General features: G+C 56.6%; 3 protein-coding genes across 9 annotated transcripts; all 3 read right to left on the bottom strand.

Annotated features, from left to right (window-relative positions):
• Positions 1–126: 126 nt before the first annotated feature.
• STT3A (STT3 oligosaccharyltransferase complex catalytic subunit A) lies at positions 127–8,378 on the bottom strand. 6 transcript variants are annotated; one of them, XM_082296881.1, is made up of 19 exons: positions 8,306–8,378; positions 7,163–7,343; positions 6,918–7,043; positions 6,760–6,820; positions 6,183–6,304; positions 5,858–6,003; positions 5,542–5,632; positions 4,809–4,915; positions 4,260–4,424; positions 3,552–3,732; positions 2,939–3,094; positions 2,696–2,787; positions 1,946–2,101; positions 1,652–1,840; positions 1,461–1,577; positions 1,277–1,379; positions 760–948; positions 531–646; positions 127–449 (listed from the first exon to the last, which is right to left on the bottom strand). In XM_082296881.1, the coding sequence occupies exons 3-19, from the start codon at positions 7,003–7,005 to the stop codon at positions 411–413; spliced, it is 2,118 nt and encodes a 705-aa protein (XP_082153007.1). In that variant the 5' UTR covers positions 7,006–7,043; positions 7,163–7,343; positions 8,306–8,378; the 3' UTR covers positions 127–410. The 6 variants fall into 6 exon arrangements, with proteins under 6 accessions (XP_082153007.1, XP_082153006.1, XP_082153011.1 ...); XM_082296880.1 differs by having other exon boundaries at positions 7,176–7,343; XM_082296885.1 differs by having other exon boundaries at positions 7,176–7,260; positions 8,306–8,359.
• Positions 8,379–8,733: 355 nt separating this feature from the next.
• Positions 8,734–16,469, bottom strand: EI24 (EI24 autophagy associated transmembrane protein). The gene is made up of 11 exons (XM_082296898.1): positions 16,343–16,469; positions 15,296–15,443; positions 13,681–13,826; positions 12,386–12,446; positions 11,689–11,755; positions 11,135–11,259; positions 10,794–10,913; positions 10,599–10,710; positions 9,736–9,847; positions 9,564–9,638; positions 8,734–9,440 (listed from the first exon to the last, which is right to left on the bottom strand). The coding sequence occupies exons 2-11, from the start codon at positions 15,335–15,337 to the stop codon at positions 9,278–9,280; spliced, it is 1,023 nt and encodes a 340-aa protein (XP_082153024.1). The 5' UTR covers positions 15,338–15,443; positions 16,343–16,469; the 3' UTR covers positions 8,734–9,277.
• A 3,113-nt stretch (positions 16,470–19,582) lies between these two features.
• On the bottom strand, positions 19,583–23,630 carry FOXRED1 (FAD dependent oxidoreductase domain containing 1). Of its 2 annotated transcripts, XM_082296888.1 has the most exons (10): positions 23,513–23,630; positions 22,574–22,818; positions 22,380–22,490; positions 22,180–22,298; positions 21,994–22,088; positions 21,739–21,840; positions 21,594–21,661; positions 21,363–21,511; positions 20,495–20,624; positions 19,583–20,038 (listed from the first exon to the last, which is right to left on the bottom strand). In XM_082296888.1, exons 2-10 carry the CDS (start codon positions 22,793–22,795, stop codon positions 19,679–19,681), a joined length of 1,356 nt encoding a protein of 451 aa, XP_082153014.1. In that variant the 5' UTR covers positions 22,796–22,818; positions 23,513–23,630; the 3' UTR covers positions 19,583–19,678. The 2 variants fall into 2 exon arrangements, with proteins under 2 accessions (XP_082153014.1, XP_082153015.1); XM_082296889.1 differs by lacking the exon at positions 22,380–22,490.
• Positions 23,631–23,810: the final 180 nt, after the last annotated feature.

Raw genomic sequence — 23,810 nt, 5'->3', positions numbered from 1 at the left:
GCCCCCACCCGCGTTCCCGCGCCCGCGCCCAGGCCACGCCCACCGGGCCACGCCCCCATTCCCATTCCAAGCGATTAAAAGCAGCCAAACGGCCCCAACGTCCCTCTGAGAGAATTCGGAGGAAAAACCCCACCAAATTTATTTGTATTTATTTGTATTCTTCACAATTCCTGGTCAATCAGCCCCGGTGAGAGCCGCAGCTCCTGATTTGGCGACGGCTCTGTGTGTATACAAAAATCACTCCCGGCAGGATGGGGCGGGCAGGGTCCTCCCACCGCTGCCTGCGCTTACAAACGGTATAAAACAAACCCGAAACAGCCCCCCTCGAAACCCTACCAAACCCCCAAATCTCTGCTGCACAGGCCAAGGCTGGGTCAGTGCGGTGTCCGGCGTGGCTGGCGCCGGCTCCTCTACGTCCTTGACAACCCACGGTTGTCCAAATCTTTCACCTAGGCAGTAAAAGAAGAATTAGGCAGAATTCCATGTTTTTTTCCCAAACTGGGGGGTGTGGGCTCGTTCTGGTGCCATACCTTGTATATTCGGACCAGCCAGTGCTCTGTGGTGTACGCCTCCTCCAGCACATCCAGCTCAAAGTCCTTGTTGCCGATTTCGGCGTTCCTCACCCGGTCGTAGCCTGGCGGTCGCTCTAGGAGAGGGCAAAGGACAGGCAGCGCTGCTGCATCGCGCCCCAGAGATGCCAGGGCGTGGTGGAGCCCCCCAAAAGCGGTGCCACGCCCCGGGGGTGACTCAGGGACTCACTGGCCTCGGTGTAGACCTGGCCGAAGCGGTAGTAGCACATCTTGTACATGAGGCAGTTGAGCAGCACCGGGGAGCCCTCGCGGTCGACTCGGAACTCCCCGGTGGGGGTGTAGTAGTCGTGCTCCTTGATGTGGCGTCCCGTGTCCGTGCTGCCCCCGATCCGCACCATCCACAGGAACTTGTTGATGTCTGCAAGGCAGAGAGTTGGGGGGCAAAGAAAGAGGGCTTGAGTTGATCTGGGGGGCCAAGAGCAAAGGGTTGAATTGGGCTGAAAGAACAAGAAGTTGGGATGAGGCAAAAGAATGAGGAGTCAAGTTGAGCTGGGGGGCCAGGAGGGAGAGTTGAGGTGATGTGGGGGGCCAAAAGCAAGGGTGAGTTGAGGGAGAGCTACAAAGGCACACGCAGCTCCAGACAGGAGCACTCTGGCACCGTTTTCACTCCGCAGCCCCAGCTGGAGGTGGGACTCTGCCAGCAGTGCCCCTGGCTGGGTGTGACCCGGCTCCCAGTGGGATCTTACCATCGGATGAGTACCCGGTGAGGCCGCCAAAGATGACCAGCACGTAGCTGACGTCCAGCTCCCTCATGATCTCGTAGGCTTTCTCCTCGGTCGATGCCATGGCCTGGGGCAGACATGGTGTTAGGCAGTGCTGACATGGTGCCCAGAAAGGCTGGCCAAGGCAGCGGGGGAGGGAAGGACCCACCTGGCCGACGCGGGAGATGTGCGTGTTGTTCCAGGTGTTGTTGTCCACCAGGATGGTGCGGTTGGCCATGGCAGTGATCTGGTACCCGTAGTCCCACCAGGACATCACCTTGGCATCCTGCCCCAAACACCGGCCGTGCATCAGCGCCTCAGTGGGCAAGGCTGGGTGCCCAAGGCCCCAACCCCCCGTACCTCCGGCGTGTTGTGCCGCAGCCAGTAGTAAGCTTCTCGGAAGTCATCGAAGATGATCCTGCTGCCATCCCCGCCACGGGCGGACAGAACGATGGAGGGGGAGGAATAGGCCTCACTGGTCACCCAGGTGGAGTGGAAGGTGTAGGTGATCAGGAAGAACGCCATGACCAGGATCATGCCGCTGGCAACCTGTGGGGACAACCCAGGGTCTGAGCACTGCAGGGATGGGGCCGCCAGCCTACCGCACTCAGCCCACCAGGACCAGGCATCTTCCCGAGCCAGCTTGGTGCTCACCTCATTTTTGATGGGGTAGGTGGAGTCCTGCTGTTTTTTGCTCTTCTTGTCTGGCCGGCTGATATCCAGGTTCTTCATGTAGGTGGACAACACCTGAGAGACCCCGATGCCGGACAGGATGCACATCACCGGAGCCAGCACCAGCATGAGACGCACCTATGGCAACAGCAGAACTGTTGGAGAAGGAATCCAGCAGAGAAGAGGGAGTTTCATGCCATTCCTAATCCAGCACCTCAAAATCAGTGGATATGTGAGCCTTGTGATAAACCCAGGGCTGATTTTTTTAGTGGGGAGCTGCCACCATCTCAGACACCCCTGAGGGAAATTCCCTGAGGTGCTCAAAAGTGGCCCATGTGGGAAATTGAGGTCACTTCAGCAACCTTCGGTGGAGACAAGGATTAGCAGCTGCCTCCACACCAGAACTCAACCATGTTTAGTGTTCAGGGTGCCACAGGAGGAGTGGGAATGGGCTCATCAGCAGCTGTTTGTCACCAGTCCCTGCTTGAAAACCCAGAGCATTTGTTTGGGATTGCACTGGGAGCTCGGCTCTGGGAGATGTGACTGACCACAGGGACATGAGTAACACCCAAACCAGTGAGTTTCACAATTTCACCTTCCCTCACTGCAGAGAGGGGTGAAAAAACCCACACTGACAGAAGGGAGAAAAGCCCTCAGGGTGAAAGAATCACCACTAAGTTCAGAAAAACAAATTAAATTGTTATGAGCACTTGGCAGCAGTGCAGCCCTCACCATGACAGCCGAGAAGTACATGCTGGTCACTCCGTACATGATGATGAAGATACGAGCGTCTGAGAGGTTGCTGAAGCAGTAGTAGAGACCAACTGAGAGAAAAAGGGGTCAGGTTCAGCTCAGAGATGAAATAAAACCAGGCACAGAGGGACACAGAGGGACACAGCACTCCCTGGCAGGCTCAGCACAGCCAGAAGAGGCAGGAAAACCCTCTGGTGACAAACTCAGGGTCTGGCAACTCACCTGGGAACATGAAAACAAGGAGCTGCAGGTCAAAGTAGTAGGAGGACCAAGTGGTGGGCTGGTGCTCAGAGACGGAGGCGATGATGGGGATGTTGTTCTTGGCGTAGGAAGGGTCCAGCAGGGAATAGAAACGCCCCGTCCATGGGGAGATTTTCCCTAGGAAAGGGGAGAAAAATCCTCTTTGATCCAGCAGAGTAATAGGCAATGCTGCCATGCACTCTGCCAAGGAAGCACGTGTGAGGCTGAATAAGACCTCATTTAGAATCTCTGTTACTCAAACCTGCCGTTTTGGGAAGGAAATACAATGCACTTTCACCCTAAAAAACTCCTCCCTGCTCAACCTCTATTTTTAGCATCTCTTCGCTACTACAGAGCAACAATCAGTATCTGCAGCATCAGCCTGGTGTCCCCAGAGTCTCTGCCCCTCCTATCTTACAGCTGCTGCTTAAATACTCCTTGCTAATGCACAAATTCGGGCCAGTCCCAACCTCCCCCTTCGAGGGGACTCACAAGCACCGCACAGTAACACAGAGTTAGGATGGACAAATTCCGTGCCTTTGGGAGTGAGGAAAGAGGGTGAAACACCCTTGTAATGGCCACAGCCTTGGGCTACCTGTGAGCATCAGCACGGCGCCGACGGTGAGGAGGACGAAGCCCACCAGAGAAATGACGCTCCTGAAGAGGATTTCGAACTGCTGGGGGTTCAGCTTGCTCCGGAGGTAGTCCACGAAGGCGTGGATCTGGCACAAGCCGAAGACTCCAAGGGCAGCCATGTGCTCCGAGGAGAGGACAGGCTGGGAGTGCAGCAGAGCACGGTCAGATATGGAACCGAACAAGAGCCGTTACCAGCTTTGTTTCCAAATCACTTCTTGGCACAATCTCAGTCACAGGGAAATGTTCCAATGTTCCCTCCCTGTGATTGGCACAGCTGGCACGAGTCCTTTTCCTACATCCGCTTTGATTCTGATAAGAATCCATGTGGAAAATTAACTGGATTCTCTTGCAAACACGAACCAGGCAAGCCTGTTTCCTGCCATACCAAGATGCACATGGCACGAGAGTTTCCTTCACCAAAACCAAAGATATTTTTATGAAAGACAACCAGTGCTGGGAAGGTCATTAGGAGCTTTGAAAGTCATCCAGCACCTCCAAAGGCTCATTTCGCCAAAGGTGGCAAGGAATCAGCATAACAGGAGCTGGAACAAGGAGTCAGCACCCACTTACAACCTCAATGATGAAGGCAAGAAGGAAAACCAGGTGCCAGCACGCTGCTGTTCTGTTACAACCCATCCCCAAGTCTGCAAACCCTCCTGGTGCCCACCTGGAAGCCAACAAAGGAGATCTGCATGGAGAGGATGGTTCCCAAGCAGTAGACTGTGCAATAGGCTACGTAGATCCTGTGGGAGAAGCGCCCGGTGAGCATCAGCACCAGGACGTGCAAGGGGATGAGGTTGATCAGGAAGACGTAGCCGCCCCACGAGGAGACCTGCCAGGACACAAAGCAGACACACACCCACGAGTTCCAGGACTGAACAGCTGTACAGCTGAGGTGAAACACAGAAGTCTGGCTTTCCTGGGATGGCAGGCAGGATTTTCACCTGGCAGCAATACCAGCTGGGATCTGCTCTATCCTAGGGCATCCTGTACATCCCAGCTGCCAGAAATACGGATTTTTCAACACTATTAAGAAAACTTCACATAAAACCCACTAGTTTTGGGAAGAAAGGACCCATTCCAAATCCACCTCCACAGAGGTTCTAGCTCTCTGGACACATGGACGCAGCAACAGCACGCCACGGATTCCTGGTGAGCGTATCCAGAGGGATCTCAGAGTCAAGTTTAGCCCAGAGCTGGGAGAAGGGACACTCACCATGTAGAAATAGGCGAGGGCACACATGGCTGCCCAATAGATGGAGCCAGTTTTGACGGCCTTGATCCACATGTAGTAGGTCAGGAGCATGCAGAATATGGCAATACCTGCGGAAGGACCCGGAGCTGTTAATGTCACCCCTGGGGCACGGCAGAGCACTCAAGCCATTAGAGATAGATTTGTAAATGCTTGTGCTGCTCCATCACACTAAGAGCCAGGCCTGGGAGAAGTGTTTGATATCTGGTTTCTAGACTGAAACTCTGCGGGGTTTGTGTCTAACAGCTCACGTGGCTTCTTCCAGCCACACCGGCTGGAAGAACTCCTACACAGCCCCCAAAATCCCAGCTACAGCAAAGGAACCTGGATCCTCCTCTGCCCCAGGCACTGACAGTGAGAGGACTGCCTTTGCCAGTCCCAACGTCATGGCTGGAACAGGGATAAAAGCACAGAGGAACCACACAGTAGCTCCAGTTCCTGGCAGAGTTTGGGGAGGTAACAAAACCCTTTTTGATTGGCAAACAAGGATACTGGGATGAACTCGCTGCCAGAGTTGGGAAACACTCCCTCTACTCCACGGCATGGCCAAGAACCACCTCTGATCTCTGATCAGTCAGGTTTATACTGCACAAACCCAGCAGGGATCACCAGGAAAGGACAGGGCCTCTGTTGTGCCCTGCAGCATCTTCCAGCACCCAACAGTCCTTAAAGGTTTCCCTGAGGGTCACAAACTCACCTTCATTATCGTAGGAGCCGGCAACGGATCGAGAGATGTATCCAGGCACAACAGCGATCATGGCGGCAGCAAGGAGCCCTGCCCCTGCATCCTGGGAAAAACATTGGGATTTAGGAGTTTTATTACTCAAAGGAATAAAAACTGAGCATGGAAACAAAGTTTTCAAACAGATCTCCCACTTCCCAGAAGGTTGGGGTTTTGAGGAGTGTGGCGGTCACCTCCAAAGCTCTGACCCAGCTGCTCTCCCAAACGGCAAAGAGCTCCTGCTCCTCTGGAAAGCCAAAGCCTGTGGGGCACAGCCCGATGGCGCCCGTACCTTGAGCTCTTTGGTGAGGTGGTAAGTCACGATGGTGGTGAAGGAGGAGAAGAGGGGAGCCAGGAACACGCAGACGTTACGGATGTCGATGGTGATGTGGAAGAAGTGCAGCACGTGGTAAATCGCTGCTGATGTGATCATCAGGCCTGGGGATGGAAGTGACACCGCTACCAGGGTGCTCCGAAGACTCACCAGGAAGGAGCTGCTGCCCAGGATGCATCCCCAAGCTGCCCTCTGTTCCAGCTGGCACTCTTGGATGCACTCTCCACCCCCTCTCCCAATTCTCCCCTGCACCATGTGCCTTTCAGCTTGGCAAAAGCTTCACCTGGGTAAATGGTCCCCCCGATGATCCTGCCCAGGGGGTACCATGCTCGGTCGTCAAACCAGTTGTGGAATTTGTAGAACCCCTCCTCAGCCAGGAAGCGGGTGGTGCGGTAGTTGAAATACCTGCAAGGGTGACAGGGTGTGACAGCACCGTGAGGGCTGATCCCATGAGTTCCACGCACAGGGAACTGGCCCAGTTTCCCTCAACTGCCCCAAACCTCAGCTGCAAAGGTTCATTCCTCCTCCCAATGGGGTTAATAGTGCGTTTACAGAGGTGACAGTCTCCCTTGGGACTGATTTAATCAGCAACAAACTTGGGACATCACAAATTGTGCCAGGAGCTCTCTCTCCTGCTGTGCCCAGGTCAGGAATAACCTCCCATCAGAAAAGCAATGGCAGGTAATTCTTGGATCTGGGTTGCAGGAAGAGCTCTGGGTACCAAGTGAAAACCAAGCTGTACTAAAAGGTGCCCTCCAAATCCCACATCCTCAATGGGGATTAACTTGAGCCTGAATTCTGTGTGCTCCAGAAGAGGAAAAGCCCAGCGGGCCCCCAGGAAAGGAGAAGACGACACTTACGGGTCAAACTCATGGATGACACTTTCAAATCTTAAGACAGAAAAAAGTCTCGTGGAGAAAGCTGCAAACACAGAGAAGGGGCAGAGTGAACACACAGAGCTCATGAGTCACCCTGGGTTTTCCTGCACCAGGAGCCATCCCTGAGGACACAGACTTACACAGGACAGCTGCCATCGACAGGATGAGGAGCTTGAGCAGCGTGTCCTGCTTCTCATAGGAGAGCCGGAGAAACCCCAGCTTGGTCATTTTCACATCAAATGCAGGGCCTGAGGATCCTTGAACACCTGGACACAATCAGGAAGGTATCAAAGAGCGACTCAGACCACGTCATCTTTAAAGGCTTCATGAGCCTTTAGACTTTGAATCCCCCACTCTGGCCCAGCCTTCCCCCCAAACCCCTCACCTCCTGTCCTGACCTGAGCTGTCACTCCAAATCCTGGCTGGTTTTCCTTCCTTTACAGAGCCCAGAACTTCTCTGGGGCAGAGGACACTCCTGTTTCTCTGTGCACAGAACAAAACCTCAGTGTAAACTTGAGCAAAACCTCTGCCTTCCCTCTGGATGCTCTCTGGAGTTTAACCATCACCTGCAAGCAATGCACAAAAAATATAACCCATGGACAATGCAAGAAATGGATGCTTTTTCTCACACATAGGAGGTCTGAACAGCTCCTGGTTACTCCCACTTTGAATTACTTATGTCAAATATATATATCCCAGTAGTTTGTTACTGCAGGCCAGGACAGTAAATCAGTTTTCCCCACATCAGACAACGTGGCCGTATAATTCAACCTCACCAGGGGGAGGAAAAGCCACAGAAATCCTGGGGTTGCACACCAAGGAAGTGAAACTCTTACTGGAGAATCACAGCTTTAGTATCTTTCCACCTTGAAAACATTCAGATTTCTTCAAATCATTTCTTGCCCAATCCATCAAGACAACCCCTCCCGCTGCTCTGGGCGGGTTCAGTCCCAGCACGGGTGGGTAAATGTGCAGCTCTGATCTCTGAGCTACATCAGGGAGGATGCCTTGGGACAGGCTGAGACTTAAAACCCAAACAATCCGGGCCTAAAAAAGCCTTCCTGTACCCAAAAGTGATTCCGACTGGCACACACTGGGCACTGCCTGCTACAGAAATACCGCGAGGTGGCTGTTTCCTGGATCCCCTGCGATAATGGAGCACAGCGCAGATGCCTCTGGGCACGAGTGGCTCTGCCGGGCGCTGCTCCGGGGCCCCAGCGCCCTCGGGGGGGATCCTCCACCACCCCCCAGGAGCTCTCAGTGACACTGAGCGCTCCCGACACCCCGTGCTGCCCGCCACGCCCCGCGAACACCCCCAGCCTCCAGCCCTTGGGACGCCTCAACCCGCCGGGCTCCCTCTCCCCACACGCCTGGGCACCCTCCGAGGCCCGGGCACCCCGTGACCCCTCAGCTCCCTCACTCCGCAGACCCCGCACCCCACATACCCGGGCAGTCCCCAACCCGGGCACCGCGCCGCCCCCAGCCCCCTCAGCCCCGGTCGGGTCCCGGTGCCGGTGCCGTCCCTCACCGCGGCCCCGCCGCCCCGTCCATCCGCCCCGCGCAGCCGCCCTGCCGCGGCCGCCGCCAGCCCGCGCCCCGCCCCCGCCCGCTTCCCATTGGCTCTCCCCCACGCCACTCCAGCCGCGCCCGCGCCCATTGGCCGGAGCGCTGAACTCTTCGTCGGCTGCGGGGCGGTGCCTGCGGCGCACGGCGCCTCCCGATTGGCGGAGCGGGAAGTGGGCGGAGCCGCGGGCGAACGAGCCGTGACGTGTCCGTCCGGGTTCGCGGCGCCCGAGGGGCGGGGCGGGGGCCGCGTGGGTCACGTGGGCGGAGGCGGAAGCGGGCCGGGCTGGCCACGTGGGCGGCGGAACCACTGCGGGGAGCCGGGGGGGGAAGCCCGTCCCGGGGAACCCCCGCCCGGACTAACGAGAGCGGCAGGCGCAGAACGGCTGAGAATCGTGGTTTCTCCGTTTAATGTTTCAGTGTGAAAATACTAGAGAAAAGTTGATAAACCAGCCCCAAAATATCCAAAGGGTTATTTTGAACGTCACCGGTTCCTTCCCCGACCCGACAGGAACATGCACGGGGAGGGGGCCGCTGCGCCCGGGGGCGGCGGAGCTCCCGGGAATCCCGGCCCCCTCCCACGACCTGAGTTAGGGGAGATGGAGGGAGCGGGACGGGACGGGGGACACGGGGCAGACACGGCAGGGACACAACGGCAGAACGGGGGAGGGGCTTCCGACCCACTGGCCCAAGGCAGGGAGATGGCACGGGAAAGGCGTACAAAAGAGTCCACTATAAAACAAGCGCAGGGCACAACCCGGCTCCTGGAAACTCACAAAGGTGTTAAAAACCCAGATTTTTTTCCCCCAAAAAAATTTCCAGGGGGAGACGTGGAGCTGACAGTGACACCTCGTCAGGCTGGGTGCTGCCCGTCGCTGCAGATCGGGGGCGCAGAGAAGCCCGTGGGTGTCCCCCCTGCCCGGGGCCCGGGGGCAGCTCAGTGCCCCGGAGCAGCCGCGTGTTTGGCAGGAGAGGGTGAGGAGGAGGAGGAGGAGGGGGAGGAGGAAGCACCGCTCAGGGCGGACTGAAGGTAGACGGTCTTGTGAAAGAGTCTGTTGCTGAGGAAAACCACCAAGGAGAAGAGACGGAGCTGGAAGTGGCTGAAAGGGAAGAGAATCCATCAGCTCCCGATGCCGGGAACGCCCCTGGCAGGGTTTTGGGGAGCGCTGGGGGAGGCTGGGGATGTTGGACAAGGATCCAAGGTGGGAATGAGGGATACTCACTAGGTTTTGCCGGGGGTCCTGGCTTCATTGGCGCTGATGATGAAGAGAGGGAAAAGGATGGAAAAGAGGCAACCGCTGCAAGGGAAAAATACAATAAAATAAAATAAAATAAGGGGCACTCAGGGGGTCTGGTGGGTGTCAGGAGGAGGAGGGGCCCGAGTGGCTTTCCCACCTGATGATGTAGGAGGACTGCATGGCTGTCAGAAATGCCAGCGGCAAGCCGAAGCCGAAGTAGTAGGGCCAGTTCCTCTCGATGTTGGACAACCGTTGGTGCATTTCGATTCCTGCCAAGAGGAAAATCCCATGGGAATGAACCCGTGGTGAGGAGACACCCTCACCAGAGAGTCACAGAACCATTTAGGCTGGGATCGATCACCTCCTTTGACCAATCCCCACCTTATCAATAGACCAGAGCACTGAGTGCCGCGCCCAGTCATCCCCTGAGCAACTCCAAGGATGGGGACTACGCCATCTCCCTGAGCAGCCCCTTCCAATGCCTGACCACCCTTTCAGAGAAGAAATTCATCCTGATGTCCAACCTGACCCTCCCCTGGCACAACTTGAGGCCATGTCCTCTCATCCTGTCACTTTTTACATGGGAGCAGAGCTGACTCCCACCTGGCTGCCCACTCCTGTCAGGGCGTTGTGGAGACCCAGGTCCCTCTGAGCCTCCTTTTCTCCAGGATGAGCTCCCCAAGCTGCTCCAGACCCTTCCCCAGCTCTGTGCCCATCTCTGGACACGCTTCAGCTCCTCAATGTCCTTCTTGTCATGAGGGGCCCAGAACTGGGCACAGCACTTGAGGCCTCACCAGTGCCTCACCAATGCCCTGGAGCTGTGGCCACACTGGGGCTGGTACAGGCCAGGTACCACTGGCCTTCTTACCACCTGAGCACACTGCTGGCTCACATTTACCCTTCATTCCATATAAAAACTGCTGGAAGATGAGTCTGTGACACCCCATTGGATGCTCCTTCAGTAGAGAAACCCGCAACCCAGGTAAATTCCCCCTTTCCACGCAGGGAGCCCTCCCTCACCTTTGTTAAACCAGCGGTACTCGAAGCAGTAGAGCGAGTAGAGCAGCGACATGTGGAGGAGGCTGATCAGCTGCCCAATGAGGTCGATGGGGAACAGGCTCACGATCATTCCCTGGGACAGAAAAGGAGCAGATTGAGGGAGGGATGCTCATGATTTGGGGGAGGGAACCACCCTGGCTTGGTTTCTCATCTCACCTGGATGAGGAAGAGCGCCTGCAACAGGAGGTTGAACAGCATGTCAGCGATGATTTTGCTGACGCTGGGGAAGGGGTGAGGCTTCCTGCCCGACACTTCGAACGCCAGATCCGCGATGTCCTGCAAGCAGAGACAGGGGCTTGAGGCAAATGGAACTCCAGAGCAGTGGGGGCTTCAGGGAAATTAAACCTAGGATGATGCTTCTATTCCCTCCAGGAATATGCCCACAGCCCGTTTTGGGGTGGGATTTCCTCCTGTGCCCCCACACCACCCGATCGAGCCCCACCCAGTGAGGAAACTCCCCGTTTGCTCAAGGCAGGGCCCAGGTTCCTGTCACCTACCTGAAACCAGATGGCATTGACCACCTTACTGAGCACAAAGAGGGGCAGGACCCAGAGAGCGCTGAAAATGGAGGTGAGGATGAACTCCAGCCAGGACCAGACGTCGCCGTGTAAGGAAGGGTCACCTTCGGAAGACAGACAGACAGACACACATGAGAAACTGGTGTAGGAACCTCCAAATGCTTCCTGGCACAGCTGTCAGGGAATTCCTCCTGGCTCTAGTGCTCTAAGTGTCTTTAAAAGTACATTTCCACCCACTTGATTTTTATTTAAATGCAAACACACACAGACAAATGTGTTTGAAATGGCAAGACCCCCGGGCTGGATCCCTGACATGCACAGGCTGTCAGCAGTGATCCACCCCTGGTTTTCTACTGGGCGATTAATGATGGGATTGGTTGGGACTGGGAGGAAGAGGAAAGCAACACAAGGAGACAGAGGTGTGAGGAACAGCTCAGTGGGACAGACTCAGCTCGTGAGGGTGTTGGGACCCTCTGAACACATCCCATGGACTACTGAGCATCCTGGAACACCCCGAGGGGAAAGGCACCCACCGATGATCTGCGCTGTGACCGACTGAAGGACGGGGATGAACACTCGGTAGAACAAGAAGAGACTAAGCTGCAGGGAAAAACAAACAAACAAGGGTTCTCAGTGAGGCATTTTGCACTCCTCTGGCTACAGATCCAAAGGCACATGTGCCTCTCCTCCCCCAGTGATCCATAAACACAGAGGAGCAAAGATTTGTTTAAATACAGCCACAATTTACAGCTGAACACTTTAATCCATGCCAATCCCTCATACTCTGCACCAGTGTAAGGAGAAAATGAAGCCATTTATTTGGTTATTTGATTTATGAAGTGTTGGCTCCATTAAGGATCAGCCTCATGAACCAGGCATGGGAAGTCAGAGCTGAGGAAGTGTCTTTAAGACATCAATATCCAATTGGCAAAGCAGTATCCCAGGCTGCAGCAAAGCAGGAATTGAATATTCAGGTGGAGAGCAGTCTCTAAGACTTGGAAAAGCAGCTTGGGTTTCGTGTGTGGGTCTCTTGAGTAAGTCTATGGTCCTGTATCCCAAGATGAATCCGTCAAAATACAGCTTTGGGATGGCAATGTGGTGGCTCTGAGCAATTCCTGCTGCCATGCTGATGGCTCACCACTCACAGCATATGAGGGCTGGAGCAGGACATGGGTTTTCACCGGGGTTTTAAAATAAAACCCATAATAAATAATAAAAATTCCCACATACCCAGAAGACGCCTCCATTCCAGGCACAACACTGAAATATCCGGCTCACTATCCGGGGTTCACTGCGGGAGAGAGGCGTGTTAATGTCCCAGCACCTGGACAAATGTCCCCTCACGAGTGCCAACTTCTGCCCCACATTCTGAATGCTTTGGAAAAGTCACCAAGAACCAGCTCAACACCAGTGGTGCACCTGATTTTATCCAAACACAGAAATCCTGGAAGGAATCCCTGCACAGATTCACACCATGTCTCAGCCAGTTCAGTCTCTACAAGACTTACATCAGGGAGACTCGTTCAACCTTTAGTAAGTCCCAAAATCTGCACTGAAACAGAAGAAAAGAAAAGCTCTCTTCCAGATTTTTAAGCATGTATTGGAGATCTCAGACTCCGAGATTCTCTCCAAACTCTTGCCATAATAAAATTTGGAAATTTGGGGCATTTTTTGGTCTTGGAAGAGACTGTTTCAGCTTGGGGTGGTTTTGGTGTCTCCATCTGGACATGCAAGAGCAGCTCTGTGGGACTCTGCAGCACTTCCCCAGTCAGCTCTTGACACCAGAGGGATTTTGCTATAAAGAAAACCAGCAAAATCCAGCTGTTTATTTATATAAACAAACCAAAAAAGTTGTACCTTTCTTCAGAGGCAGCCCAGATGTGGAGCTGCAGAGACCCCTGAGGAGTATCGGGATCATGGGAGACTTTTCTTGCACCTTTCAGCCAGCCTCCCACCCAGCCAGCCACAATAATTGGTAAATATGTCTCCGAATGTGCATTACTGCCCAAAACCACTGCGTGAGGTGCCAGCCCAGTGCCATCAGCGCAGCAGAGACATCCTGGCATGGTCTGGGAGTCAGATATGGGAACAGATGCTGTTTGCTGCCACGTGGGGATAATTCTGGCATTTCCAGAACCACTGAGGTTCTGCAGTTCCAGACTCCCCAAAACACAGCAGGGCTGGGGAAGAGACACTGGATCTGCCCTGACATGGACATCGGATCCAAGCTGCTCTTTCTTCCCTGATCCCACGATTACCAGCAACAGCAATGGATCTGAGATAGCACAAGGATTCAGGAAGAAAAGAAACCCATAAATCCAGGTTCTTTCAGGGGTAATTCAAGCTGATTATCAAACAACATAAAAGGTCTGACTTCTTATCTCACGGTAACAGCTCCAGCTCCATTACGCAGCAGAAAAAGGGAGTTCCATGCCACGTGTTTCCCATTTATTGGCTCTGACTATCAGAGGAGAAGAGAATTACCCCATTTACCCCATTTCTGACCGGCCACGCCCCATACTCACTTCTCTTGCTTCTTCTCTTCCATGTGAAACCTCCGCTGGGCGAGTGCGCTGTTGGCTCTCCTCCGCCTCTGCTCTTCCCTTTTCTGCTGGATCCGGGCGTCCAGCTTGGAGATGGTGCAGATGCCCCAGATGGAGTCCTTAATTCCCTGTGGACATGAGGAGAGAGGAGCAATCAATGGGATGTGGCTGACCCAGGCCATCCAAACTCTCCTGGTGCCATGGCTGGCCTCGCTCCCTGGCTGCTTGGGCTCAGCTGGAGCCAAGGCCTGGAGGAGCAGCAGCACCACCTCTCTTCCATGGCCCAGTGACCTAAATCACTGCACATTCCAGCGTCTCCAGGACCAGCATTAATTTTTTCTGTAAAGGTGTGATTTCTCTTCCAATCTGCACTATTTATAACCCTGGCAGAAATCAAGAGTCAGATCTCTCCCAGCCTTGTCTGGCAGGAAGCCCCTCATCCCCTGCCAGCTCTCTGAGGCCAATAAAATGGAATTACACCAGTATTTGGGATGTGCAAAGTCTCACTTTATGAGTTTGATGCTTATTCCTTCACAAATAAAAGCATCTGTCTTCATCCCAGAAACTTCCTCCCACCAGCCACATCCCTGCAAATCTGTTAGTAGGGGAGTGCCCAGAAGTTTTCCCTTACTCCACGTTTGGAAGATTTGCAGCGCCATCTCCTCGGACTCGGCTTGCCCAGAGCAGCTGTGGCTGCCCCATCCCTGGCAGTGCCCAAGGCCAGGCTGGATGGGGCTTGGAGCAACCTGGGACAGTGGGAGGTGTCCCTGGCCATGGCAGGGACATGGAATGAGAAAGACTTAAAAGGTGCCTTCCAACCCAACCCATTCTGGGATCCTATTCAATTATTTCCAGCTCCAGATGATCCCATAACTGTAACATCAATTGTGTGTCATCACAATTTCCCTTTAAAATAGAGGTCATAAGGATGAGCCAGGACGGTGTTACCACCCTGGTGGCAGTTGGGCACATGGAGTTCTTGATCAAAGAGGACAAATGTCAATGCCAAATTAATGTCTGAAACAGCAGAGCTGGGCCCTGACCCAGGCAGCTCTTCCAACTGATGGTGTAGGAGCACTGGGAAATGACAAAACTCCTGCTTTTAGGTTGTAGCCACAGGGCTTTCACCAAATCTTTGCTTCTTTTCCAAACCAAGTTATTTCTGAGCACAAATTACTGCATGAGTGGCTTTTAGCCTGTGTTTACCCCTGGATGGAGGAAGACAGGGTGGGACCTTATTGCTGGGACAGAGCTGCTGTGGTCACAGACATTCATTTATTATTGTTGTTAGAAGTATTATTAAATTATACACATTATGCATTCTCTATTAAAATATATTATACATTTTGTGTGTTGTTCTATACTGTTATTTTATAATTAATATTATTATTAATATTATTGAGATTTTTCATTAATTTGTGCCCAAAGGAAATCCATCAGAAGTTCAGCAGCAAACACCGAGCCCTTTGCACATAGACACACCACACAGCAGTGTTAAAGTACACCTGGAGACCCTTTTCCTTCAAATTCCCTGATGCCATGGGAAGGAGGGTGCTCCCAAAGCGAACAGGAGCAGCCCCAGGACGCAGAGCCTCACCCTGACGAGGTCATGAAGGAAGATTCTCACGCTGTCAGCCATCTCGACTCCAGCATCACCTCTGCTTCCCAAACTATCAACTACAGGGAGAGGGGGAGAGCCAGGCCCAAGCCTCTCTCATCCTGGAGAGATGGGAAACGGATGGAGCCTGCGGAGAGAGAACACACAGGGCCATGGCAGAGCTGGTGACACTGGGCTGACCGGGGAATGACAAATTCAATCACACTCCGGTGATTTCCAACAGGAGTCCCGGCCCACACTGGGAATGGACCCACCCTGCTCATATCACAGTGTTAACGAGCTCAGGGTTAGAGCTCAAGGTTAGAGGAACAGCTCTTGGAAAGCACCAGAGAACTAAACCCAGCATCTAAATCAAGGAAGAAAAAAAATCACCAGCTAACAAAACCCGTGTGCTCCCACCAGGATGCAAACCTCTCATTCCTCCCAGGCAGAGCTCCCAGAAGCCCTGGAGCAGGCTGGAGTCACAAACCCCGGCAGGGCAGTGGTGCTGCTGCGGCCGCAGGACACAAACAAAAATCATTTTAAAAATGGGTTTGTTTTGGTTATTCCGAGTCAAACCCTGCCGGGATCTAAGCTGCAGAACAAGAAATGGGCTCCAGATTTATTACCGAGTTAGTCAAAGGCAGCTTCATCCTAAAAACCCGAGTCACGGAATACCCTGAGGGGGAAGGCACCCACAGGAACCGCCCACCGCTGAGGGGTGACCTGGGGGTCTGCACCCCCCGACAGCTGAGGGGGTGACCCTCAGCCACACGGCGAGGGGCGGAACCCCCTCGTGGCTGCCGGGGGTCTGTGCGACCCCCCATAATCCAGGGGCGCCCGTACTTTACCTCAGGGCTGTCCCCACAGTCTCCCCACACAGTGCGTTTGAGGGGCGACCGTTCCCAAATTCCCTCAGGGCCGCCCCCGCAGTGCCCAGAATCCCCTCGGCGTTTGTTTCGCCACGGCTACCCCGAGGCCCGCGGTTCCCGGGAGTGCCCCCCGAGGGTCTCTCCGTGTGCCGCCCCCCGGTCCCCCCGCACTCACCGGGGCCGGGCCGGGGGCGCACGGCGGGACGGGCCCGGCTCACACGGCCCGGCCGCGCCCACCGCGCATGCGCCGCGCCCGCCGCGCACACGCACTGCTGCGGCCCCGCCCGCTGCCGCTCGCCCCGCCCACCGCGTTCGCCCCGCCCACTGCCCCGCCCCCGCCCCGCCGGACCCCGCCCACTTCCTAGCCCCGCCCACCACCGAACCCCGCCCACTACCGGACCCCGCCCACTGCGCATGCGCCAAACGCCAGCGCAACCCGCCCCGCCCCCACCGCTGCTGCGCGTGCGCGCTGCTGCCGCCCGCCGCCAGGGGGCGCCGCGTACCCGGGGAAGGGAATAGGGAACGGGGCGGATACGGGGGATACTGGGAATACTGGGGGCTACTGGAGGATACTGGGGAATACTGGGGAATACTGGGAATACTGGGAATACGGGGGGCTACTGGAGGATACTGGGGAATACTGGGGATACGGGGGGATACTGGGGAATACTGGGAATACGGGGGGATACTGGAGGATACTGGGGAATACTGGGGATACTGGAGGATACGGGAGATACGGGAGATACTGGGGATACTGGGGGATACTGGGGATACTGGGAATACTGGGGATACTGGGGGGTAGTGGGGGATACTGGGGGAATACTGGGAATACTGGGGGATACTGGGAATACTGGGGATACTGGGGGGTAGTGGGGGATACTGGGGGGATACTGGGGGATACTGGGGATACTGGGGAATACTGGGGGATACTGGGAATACTGGGGGACGCTGGGGGATACTGGGGATACTGGGGGATACTGGGGGATACTGGGGGATACGGGAGATACTGGGGATACTGGGGGATACTGGGGAATACTGGGTATACTGGGGGATACTGGGGATACTGGGAATACTGAGGATACTGGGGGATACTGGGGACACTGGGGGAATACTGGGAATACTGGGGGATACTGGGGATACTGGGAATACTGGGGATACTGGGGATACTGGGGGGTAGTGGGGGATACTGGGAATACTGGGGGATACTGGAGGATACTGGGGATACTGGGGGGTAGTGGGGGATACTGGGAATACTGGGAATACTGGGGATACTGGGAATACTGGGGGATACTGGGAATACTGGGGGATACTGGGGATACTGGGAATACTGGGGGACGCTGGGGGATACTGGGGATACTGGGAATACTGGGGATACTGGGGGATACTGGGGGGTACTGGGGATACTGGGGGATGCTGGGGGATACTGGGGGTGTCCTGGTTTCGAAAGACAGGTGTCTGCTAAGGAAGGCAGAGGCCTCCCTTGAAGTGGCAGATATAACCAATCAAGGGCCTTTAGGCAAAGATGTGGGAAATAGGAATAGCAGTTCTTTACTGTATATACATATATCGATATGTGTATAACCAGTCAAACAAACAGCAATAACTCTGGCAGTAACAGCAAACAATCCCAAACCCCGTCCCAGCCTTCTCGGCTGTCGGGCCCTTTCCCCTCGGGTGCAGTTCCGCTCGCAGCCGGCAGGGGCGCTGGCGGCTCCCGGTGAGCAGGGCAGGTGCGATGGTTCCCCCGCGGCTGCAGGGGGCGCTACGGAGCGAGCTCGGGGAGCACGCGGCACTGGCGGCCTGGGATCCCGGGAAGGGAAGGAACAAAGGCTTCACAAACCCCTGGGCAGCTGATCCCGGGATCCCGGGAAGGGATGGAACAAAGGCTTCACAAACCCCTGGGCAGCTGATCCCGGGATCCCGGGGAAGGATGGAACAAAGGCTTCACAAACCCCTGGGCAGCCGATCCCGGGAAGGGATGGAACAAAGGCTTCACAAACCCCTGGGCAGCCGATCCCGGGATCCCGGAAGGGATGGAACAAAGGCTTCACAAACCCCTGGGCAGCTGATCCCGGGATCCCGGAAGGGATGGAACAAAGGCTTCACAAACCCCTGGGCAGCTGATCCCGGACTTTCAGGAACAGCAGGCTGGAACAGCAGGGATGAGCACAGATCCCAGAGGACAGATGAGATGTATCCAAACGGGGAACCCCCCGGAGGTCCAGGCAGGTCGAGCACGGCTACAGCATAACGAAGGCTCGAAGCAGCAGCGGGGCAGGGCGGTCACAGCCCAGCCTCCAGCAGGGCAGGGAAAGCGGCTTTGGGATCCCGGCGCTGTTTCCAGCAGAAAAGAAAAACGGCCGAAAAAAGAACCAGCAGCTCCTTTCTCTGCAGCTTCTCTCCCCAAACGCCGAGAGCGAACTGACCCCACACCCAGGTGAAACAAAGGAGTAACCAGGCCCACCCCACCCCCAATGGGCAGCTCTTTCGTCTTTCTTAAGTACAGCCATTTGTCCCCTAGCAACATGCATATGTTTGGGAAAAAACTAGGACTAAACTAAAACCCCAACAGAGGGGTACTGGGGGGTACTGGGAATACTGGGAATACTGGGGGACACTGGGGGGATACTGGGAATACTGGGGATACTGGGGGATACTGGGAATACTGGGGACACTGGGGGGATACTGGGGACACTGGGGGATACTGGGGGGATATGGGGGATACTGGGAACACTGGGGCTGGGGGCACTGCAGGGATAATGGGATCCCTGGGGGTATATTGGGGCTGGGGGCACTGGGGAGATAATGGGAGCACTGGATGAGGTAATGGGCATACTGCAACTGGGGACACTGGGGCGGATAATGGGAGCACTGGGGGGATACTGGGGGCACTGGAAATGGGGACACTGCAGGACAGTGGTGGGATACTGAGGATACTGGGGCTGGAGGCACTGTGGGGATAATGGGATCCCTGGGGGTATATTGGGGCTGGAGGCACTGGGGGACTATTGAGGGCACTGGATCATAATGGAAGTGTGGGGGGAAATGGGGGCTAGTGGGGACACTGGGGGAGTAACAAGGACACTGGGCCTGGGGCACAGGAACATAATGGGGGTACTGGGAATGGAGGGCATTGGAGGGATAATGGGAGCACTGGAGGAACGGGCAACAGTGAGGACACTGGGACTGGGGGGAACTGGGGAAGCAATAGGTAACATTGTGGGATACTGGGGACACCGGGACTGGGGGTATGGGAACATAATGGGGATACTGGGATGGAACAGGGCGTAGTGAGGACACTGAAGCTGTGGAGAGTCTTAATGGGGACATTAGAACTGAGGGTACTGGGGGGGATACTGGTAGCACTGCTGGAGGGAGCATGGCAGGTGTGGACCCCATTAATTCCCCAGCACACTCATCATTCAACCATTTTATTCCTACAGGGCACAACCTCTGGCCTGGGGAGGAGGGGTCCATGGCTGTGCCTCAGTTTCCCCCCTCCCGACCCCCATCAAACCACGCCGTGCTCCTCCAGCGGCTCCCCATCCACCAGCCTGTCCCACCCCAGCCTCCGCAGATCCAGGGTCTCGTAGCGGCCCTTGATCACCAGCTCAGCCACGGCCCTGCCGGCAGCTGGCGAATGTTGGAGCCCGTGGCCACTAAAACCCGCAGCCAGAAACAGGTTTTCCAGCCGGGGGTGCGGGCCCAGCACCGCATTCTGGTCAAAGGTGTTGTAGTCGTAGTATCCCGCCCAAGAGCCCTGGACCCGCAGGGATTCGAAAGCTGGGACCCGCCGAGCCAGCCGGGGCCAGACCTGCTCCTGGAAATACTCATGATCCACCGAGAGATCGCTGGGATCTGGCTCTTCCTCCTGGGAAAGGATAAACTCGGGGAGTCTGATGAAGAACAGGGGGGTGAATGATCTTAGGGTGTGGATACAAAAATGCTGTTAGCGAGGATTTTCTTGCTATTTTCTAAGTCCGTGAGAGACTTTTCTCTCTCACAGAAGATGCAGCACAGTTCTGTAAACAACCCAGCCACCTGCAACCTTGAAAAGTCTTGTTTATAGTACAGTAGAAAAATATTTTGCCAATGGATGTTTTAGGATTTTGGCCAATCACCCCCAAGGGGTGGCTGGTCCTTTGTCCAATTAGATTATGAAGAAAAAAGTCTATAAAAGAGTTTGTAAAATAAATAAATAAATCAATCTTGCTGCACAATTCCTGCCTGCTGGATCTTCTCTCTCCTCCTCCCTATGGCTGTGGGACACGGTGATACACCCTAGGGCCCAGGCCTGTGGTAATATTAGGGGACCCTGCGGGCTCACCTCAGAGGGGCTCATCCCGCCCAGGTAGTTCCCAGCGAAGCCGTCCCGACGGAAATAAGCACCGGAGGTGTCGATGAGGAACGGGCAGGAGAGGCCAGGGCCATTGCGGCAGTGCCAGGAGAACACATACCTGGGGAACCCCCAAAAAAGTGTGAGGGGTGCTCCCCCTGTCCCCCAATATGGTGCAGTGGGGCTGGGATGGGGAGATGTTTGACCCCCCCCAAAAATAACATGGAGGGGTCATGTCACTCCTAGACACACTGGAGGGGCTGGGAGTGTGGGGATAATTGAAATACTGTGAGGGGTAATGGGGATAATTGGGCTGGAGGCAAGGTCATGGAGGCACTGGGGGAATAATGGGGGCACTGGGAATACTGGGGGAATACTGTGGATACTGGGGCTGGGGGCACTGAGGGGAAATAGGTGACACTGAGGAGATAATGGGGACACTGGGATTGGGAGTATGGGGATGTAATGGGGACACTGGGGCTGGGGGCACTTGAGGAATAATGGGAGCTCCAGGATGCAAGACCCCACTTCCAAACAACAGACTGAGGAAGCTCACCATCCCCCCCAGAAGCTGGAGGGTGGTGGGTGCTGGGACGTGTGTCCCATTCTGTGATCCCCCCCAAGATAGCACCCAGGGGTTCACGTCACCCCCTCTTAGACAGAGGGGTGCCAGGATGACACCCCCCCAAAATAAAAGTACCCACGATGACACAGGGGTGGGGGGTGCTCCCCAAAACAGCACCAAGGGGATCACCCCCCTGAAAAAGGACTTGCTGGGATGTGCCCCCACTCTGACCCCAGGAGCTGACCCACAACAGAGGGGTGCTGCCCGGCTGTCCCTGCTGGGAGCCCCCGGTACCTCTTCCTGGGCTGGATGGGCAGGGGGGGCCGGCACAGCGCCCTGGGCAGCCCGTCCGCCTCCAGCAGCTTCCCAGCCCAGGCACCTGCAGCATTGACCACGATGGCACAGGCGACCGGCTGGTATTCCAGGCTGTCTGGCATGTAGATCTGGGAGGGCACAGACGGGGGTCACAGGTGCCAGGGGGTCACGGGCGCTCCTGGGAAGCTGGGGGGTGGCACAGACACTCACGTGGACGTATTTGATGCGCGCCGACGGCAGTGCTGGTGGCATCATGTGGTTGGCCGAGGTGACAAAAGCTGGAGGGTTTTGGGGTCAGGTGGGGGGTCCTGGGGGTGGCAGGAGGGAATCCTCACTGTGCACCCCCATCCCTCACCTCGCACCTCCCCGGAGCAGCTCTGGACCCCCAGGGATGTGGCTTTGCGCCGGAAAGCATTGAGGAGGGTCCAGGGGTCGAACCAGCCTTCATCCTCCAGACCTGGGCAGGGAAACATGCGGGGGGACTACAGCGTGACACACGAATACATGCACTTTGGGGGGGGCTGGACCTCCCTTTCCATAAATAAAGCCAGCATGCATCAGAAGCATGGGGATGAGGAAGGGTGTTGCCCTCCCCCATCCTCCCACGTACCATAGGATGCCACAGCCACATCCTCCGTGTTTATCCAGGGGAATTTCGCCTTCAGCTGGGTGGGGGACAGCAGGGTCACCTGTGCCCCTTCGTCCCTGGGGATGGCCAGCATGTGGAGGAGGCTCAAGATGACCCTCACCCCCTGAAACCTGTCCCCCCCGGGAGGGTCCTGTGTGTGTCCCCCACCTCTGGAGCTGGACGGTGGCCTCCAGCGCGGCAGCGCTCTGGGGGGATGCCAGGAACAGATATCCCGAGGGCTGGAACTGGATGTCGATGGGGGGCTCATTCGGCACCCCAAGATGCTCCTGTAAGGAGATAGGGGGACCACGGTGAGTGGGGCTGGATTCCCCAAATTCCCCCCTGCCCATATAACCAACCCCACATACATTGATGTCGCGGAGGAAGCTGGCAGAGAAACGGGACATTTGGATATTTTCCCGGAGGGAAAACTGCTGCCGGATCCCCCCCACCGACAGCACCGTGGAGGCTCTGGAATACTGAAGGAGAGGACCCCAAAAAATAAAAATGGTTCAGGGGGTTTCCCATGGCCGTACCCTGCCCTGGGAAGGGGATGTCTCACCATGGGGTCCCGCTCCACCACGAGCACCCTCATTCCGTGCCGCCGCCGCCGGCCCTCCAGCACCTTCAGCCAGTAGGCCACGGACCAGCCCACCACGCCGCCCCCCACCACCACCACATCGGCCTCGTCGGGGGGCCGGGGGTCCGGGTGGGTTCCCGGGGGGATCCAGCCCCGTCCTCCGCTCGCCGCGGCCGGCAGCTGATCCCTCAGGGTCTGTCCCATGCGCTGCAGGGTCTGCCCCAGCTCTGCCGGGCCAATGGGGGCAATGGAGCCTGGGGGGCACAGCTGGCAGCCCCCATGGACCACCTACCCCAGTGCCCTCTGCACCCCTTGGGACCCCTCTAGGACACTCTAGGACACTCCCCAGGTAGCCCCGCTTCCTCAGACTCCCCCCCGGCCTCTCTGCGAACCCCCCGGCTCCTCCTGGGGCACGGGGAAAACGTCCCTGGGATCCCCACCAGTCCCTCGCGGGCCCCCAGTCTCGCCACCAGTGCCCTCTTGGGACCCCCAGTTCCCACTGGGACCCTTCCTTCAGTCTCCCCTGGGCCGTCTGGAATCCCCCAGTCTCCTCTGAGACCACCAGCCGCCCAATTCTCCCCCCAACCCCTCCAATGCGCACTGTGATCTCCCGCAGTCCCCAGCGATCACCCCAAGCCCCTCTGGCACCCTCCCATATACCCCATAACCACCCCAGCGCCCCCCATTCCCGGGACACCCCATTCCTTCGACCCCGTCCCCATTCCCAGCACTCCGGACCCCGCCGTACATCCTCCTACACCCCAGCAACGCCTCCGTTCCCTGGGACCCCTCAATTTACTTGATCTCCCCCCGATCCTCAGCGATCCACACCCCGACACCCCCCGCCCCCCATTCCTCCCGTGCCCCTCCCCGTGTCCCCCAAATCCCCGCTGCGGTGCCCGGGACCCCTCCGGATCTCACCGCGGAAGAAGTCGGAGCTGAGCGGGGCCGCGGTGCGGAGGGGGCGGCCCGAGACCCCTCCCGGGATCCCCCCCGGTTCCGGGGTCCCCCTCCATCCCGGGATCCCCCCCGGTTCCGGGGTCCCCCCCCATCCCAGGGTCCTCCCCGGGGTCCCCGCTCCCAGCGCCCCCCGGCCCGGCACGCGCAGCGCGCGCCCGCACCGCAGCATGGCCCCGCCCCCTCCCGTAGCTCCGCCCCCCCCGCCCGGGCCTCCGCCCCGCCCCCCGCCCGCCCGCCGCCATCCCGCCAACGGCGCGGG

This window comes from Coloeus monedula (genome assembly GCF_965178545.1).
Source record: "Coloeus monedula genome assembly, chromosome: 25".
Taxonomy (NCBI): Eukaryota; Metazoa; Chordata; class Aves; order Passeriformes; family Corvidae; genus Coloeus; species Coloeus monedula.
The sequence above is the reverse complement of the archived record's forward strand: the minus strand, read 5'-3'. Positions and strand labels throughout refer to the sequence as shown.

Coding starts and splice junctions, on each gene's coding strand:
- STT3A (XM_082296881.1), bottom strand. CDS start 7,005: ATGACCAAGCTGGGGTTTCTCCGGCTCTCCTATGAGAAGCAGGACACG. Junction 4,916..5,541: donor CGGCTCCTACGATAATGAAG/GTGAGTTTGTGA, acceptor GTCCTTCCGCAG/GTATTGCCATATTCTGCATG. Junction 450..530: donor GGCTGGTCCGAATATACAAG/GTATGGCACCAG, acceptor TTTACTGCCTAG/GTGAAAGATTTGGACAACCG.
- EI24 (XM_082296898.1), bottom strand. CDS start 15,337: ATGGCTGACAGCGTGAGAATCTTCCTTCATGACCTCGTCAGG. Junction 9,848..10,598: donor GTACCGCTGGTTTAACAAAG/GTGAGGGAGGGC, acceptor TCCTCTTGGCAG/GAATCGAAATGCACCAACGG. Junction 9,441..9,563: donor AGGACCCCCGGCAAAACCTA/GTGAGTATCCCT, acceptor CTTCCCTTTCAG/CCACTTCCAGCTCCGTCTCT.
- FOXRED1 (XM_082296888.1), bottom strand. CDS start 22,795: ATGGGACAGACCCTGAGGGATCAGCTGCCGGCCGCGGCGAGCGGAGGA. Junction 22,491..22,573: donor TGGTGGAGCGGGACCCCATG/GTGAGACATCCC, acceptor CCTCTCCTTCAG/TATTCCAGAGCCTCCACGGT. Junction 20,625..21,362: donor CCCATCCAGCCCAGGAAGAG/GTACCGGGGGCT, acceptor GGGGTTCCCCAG/GTATGTGTTCTCCTGGCACT.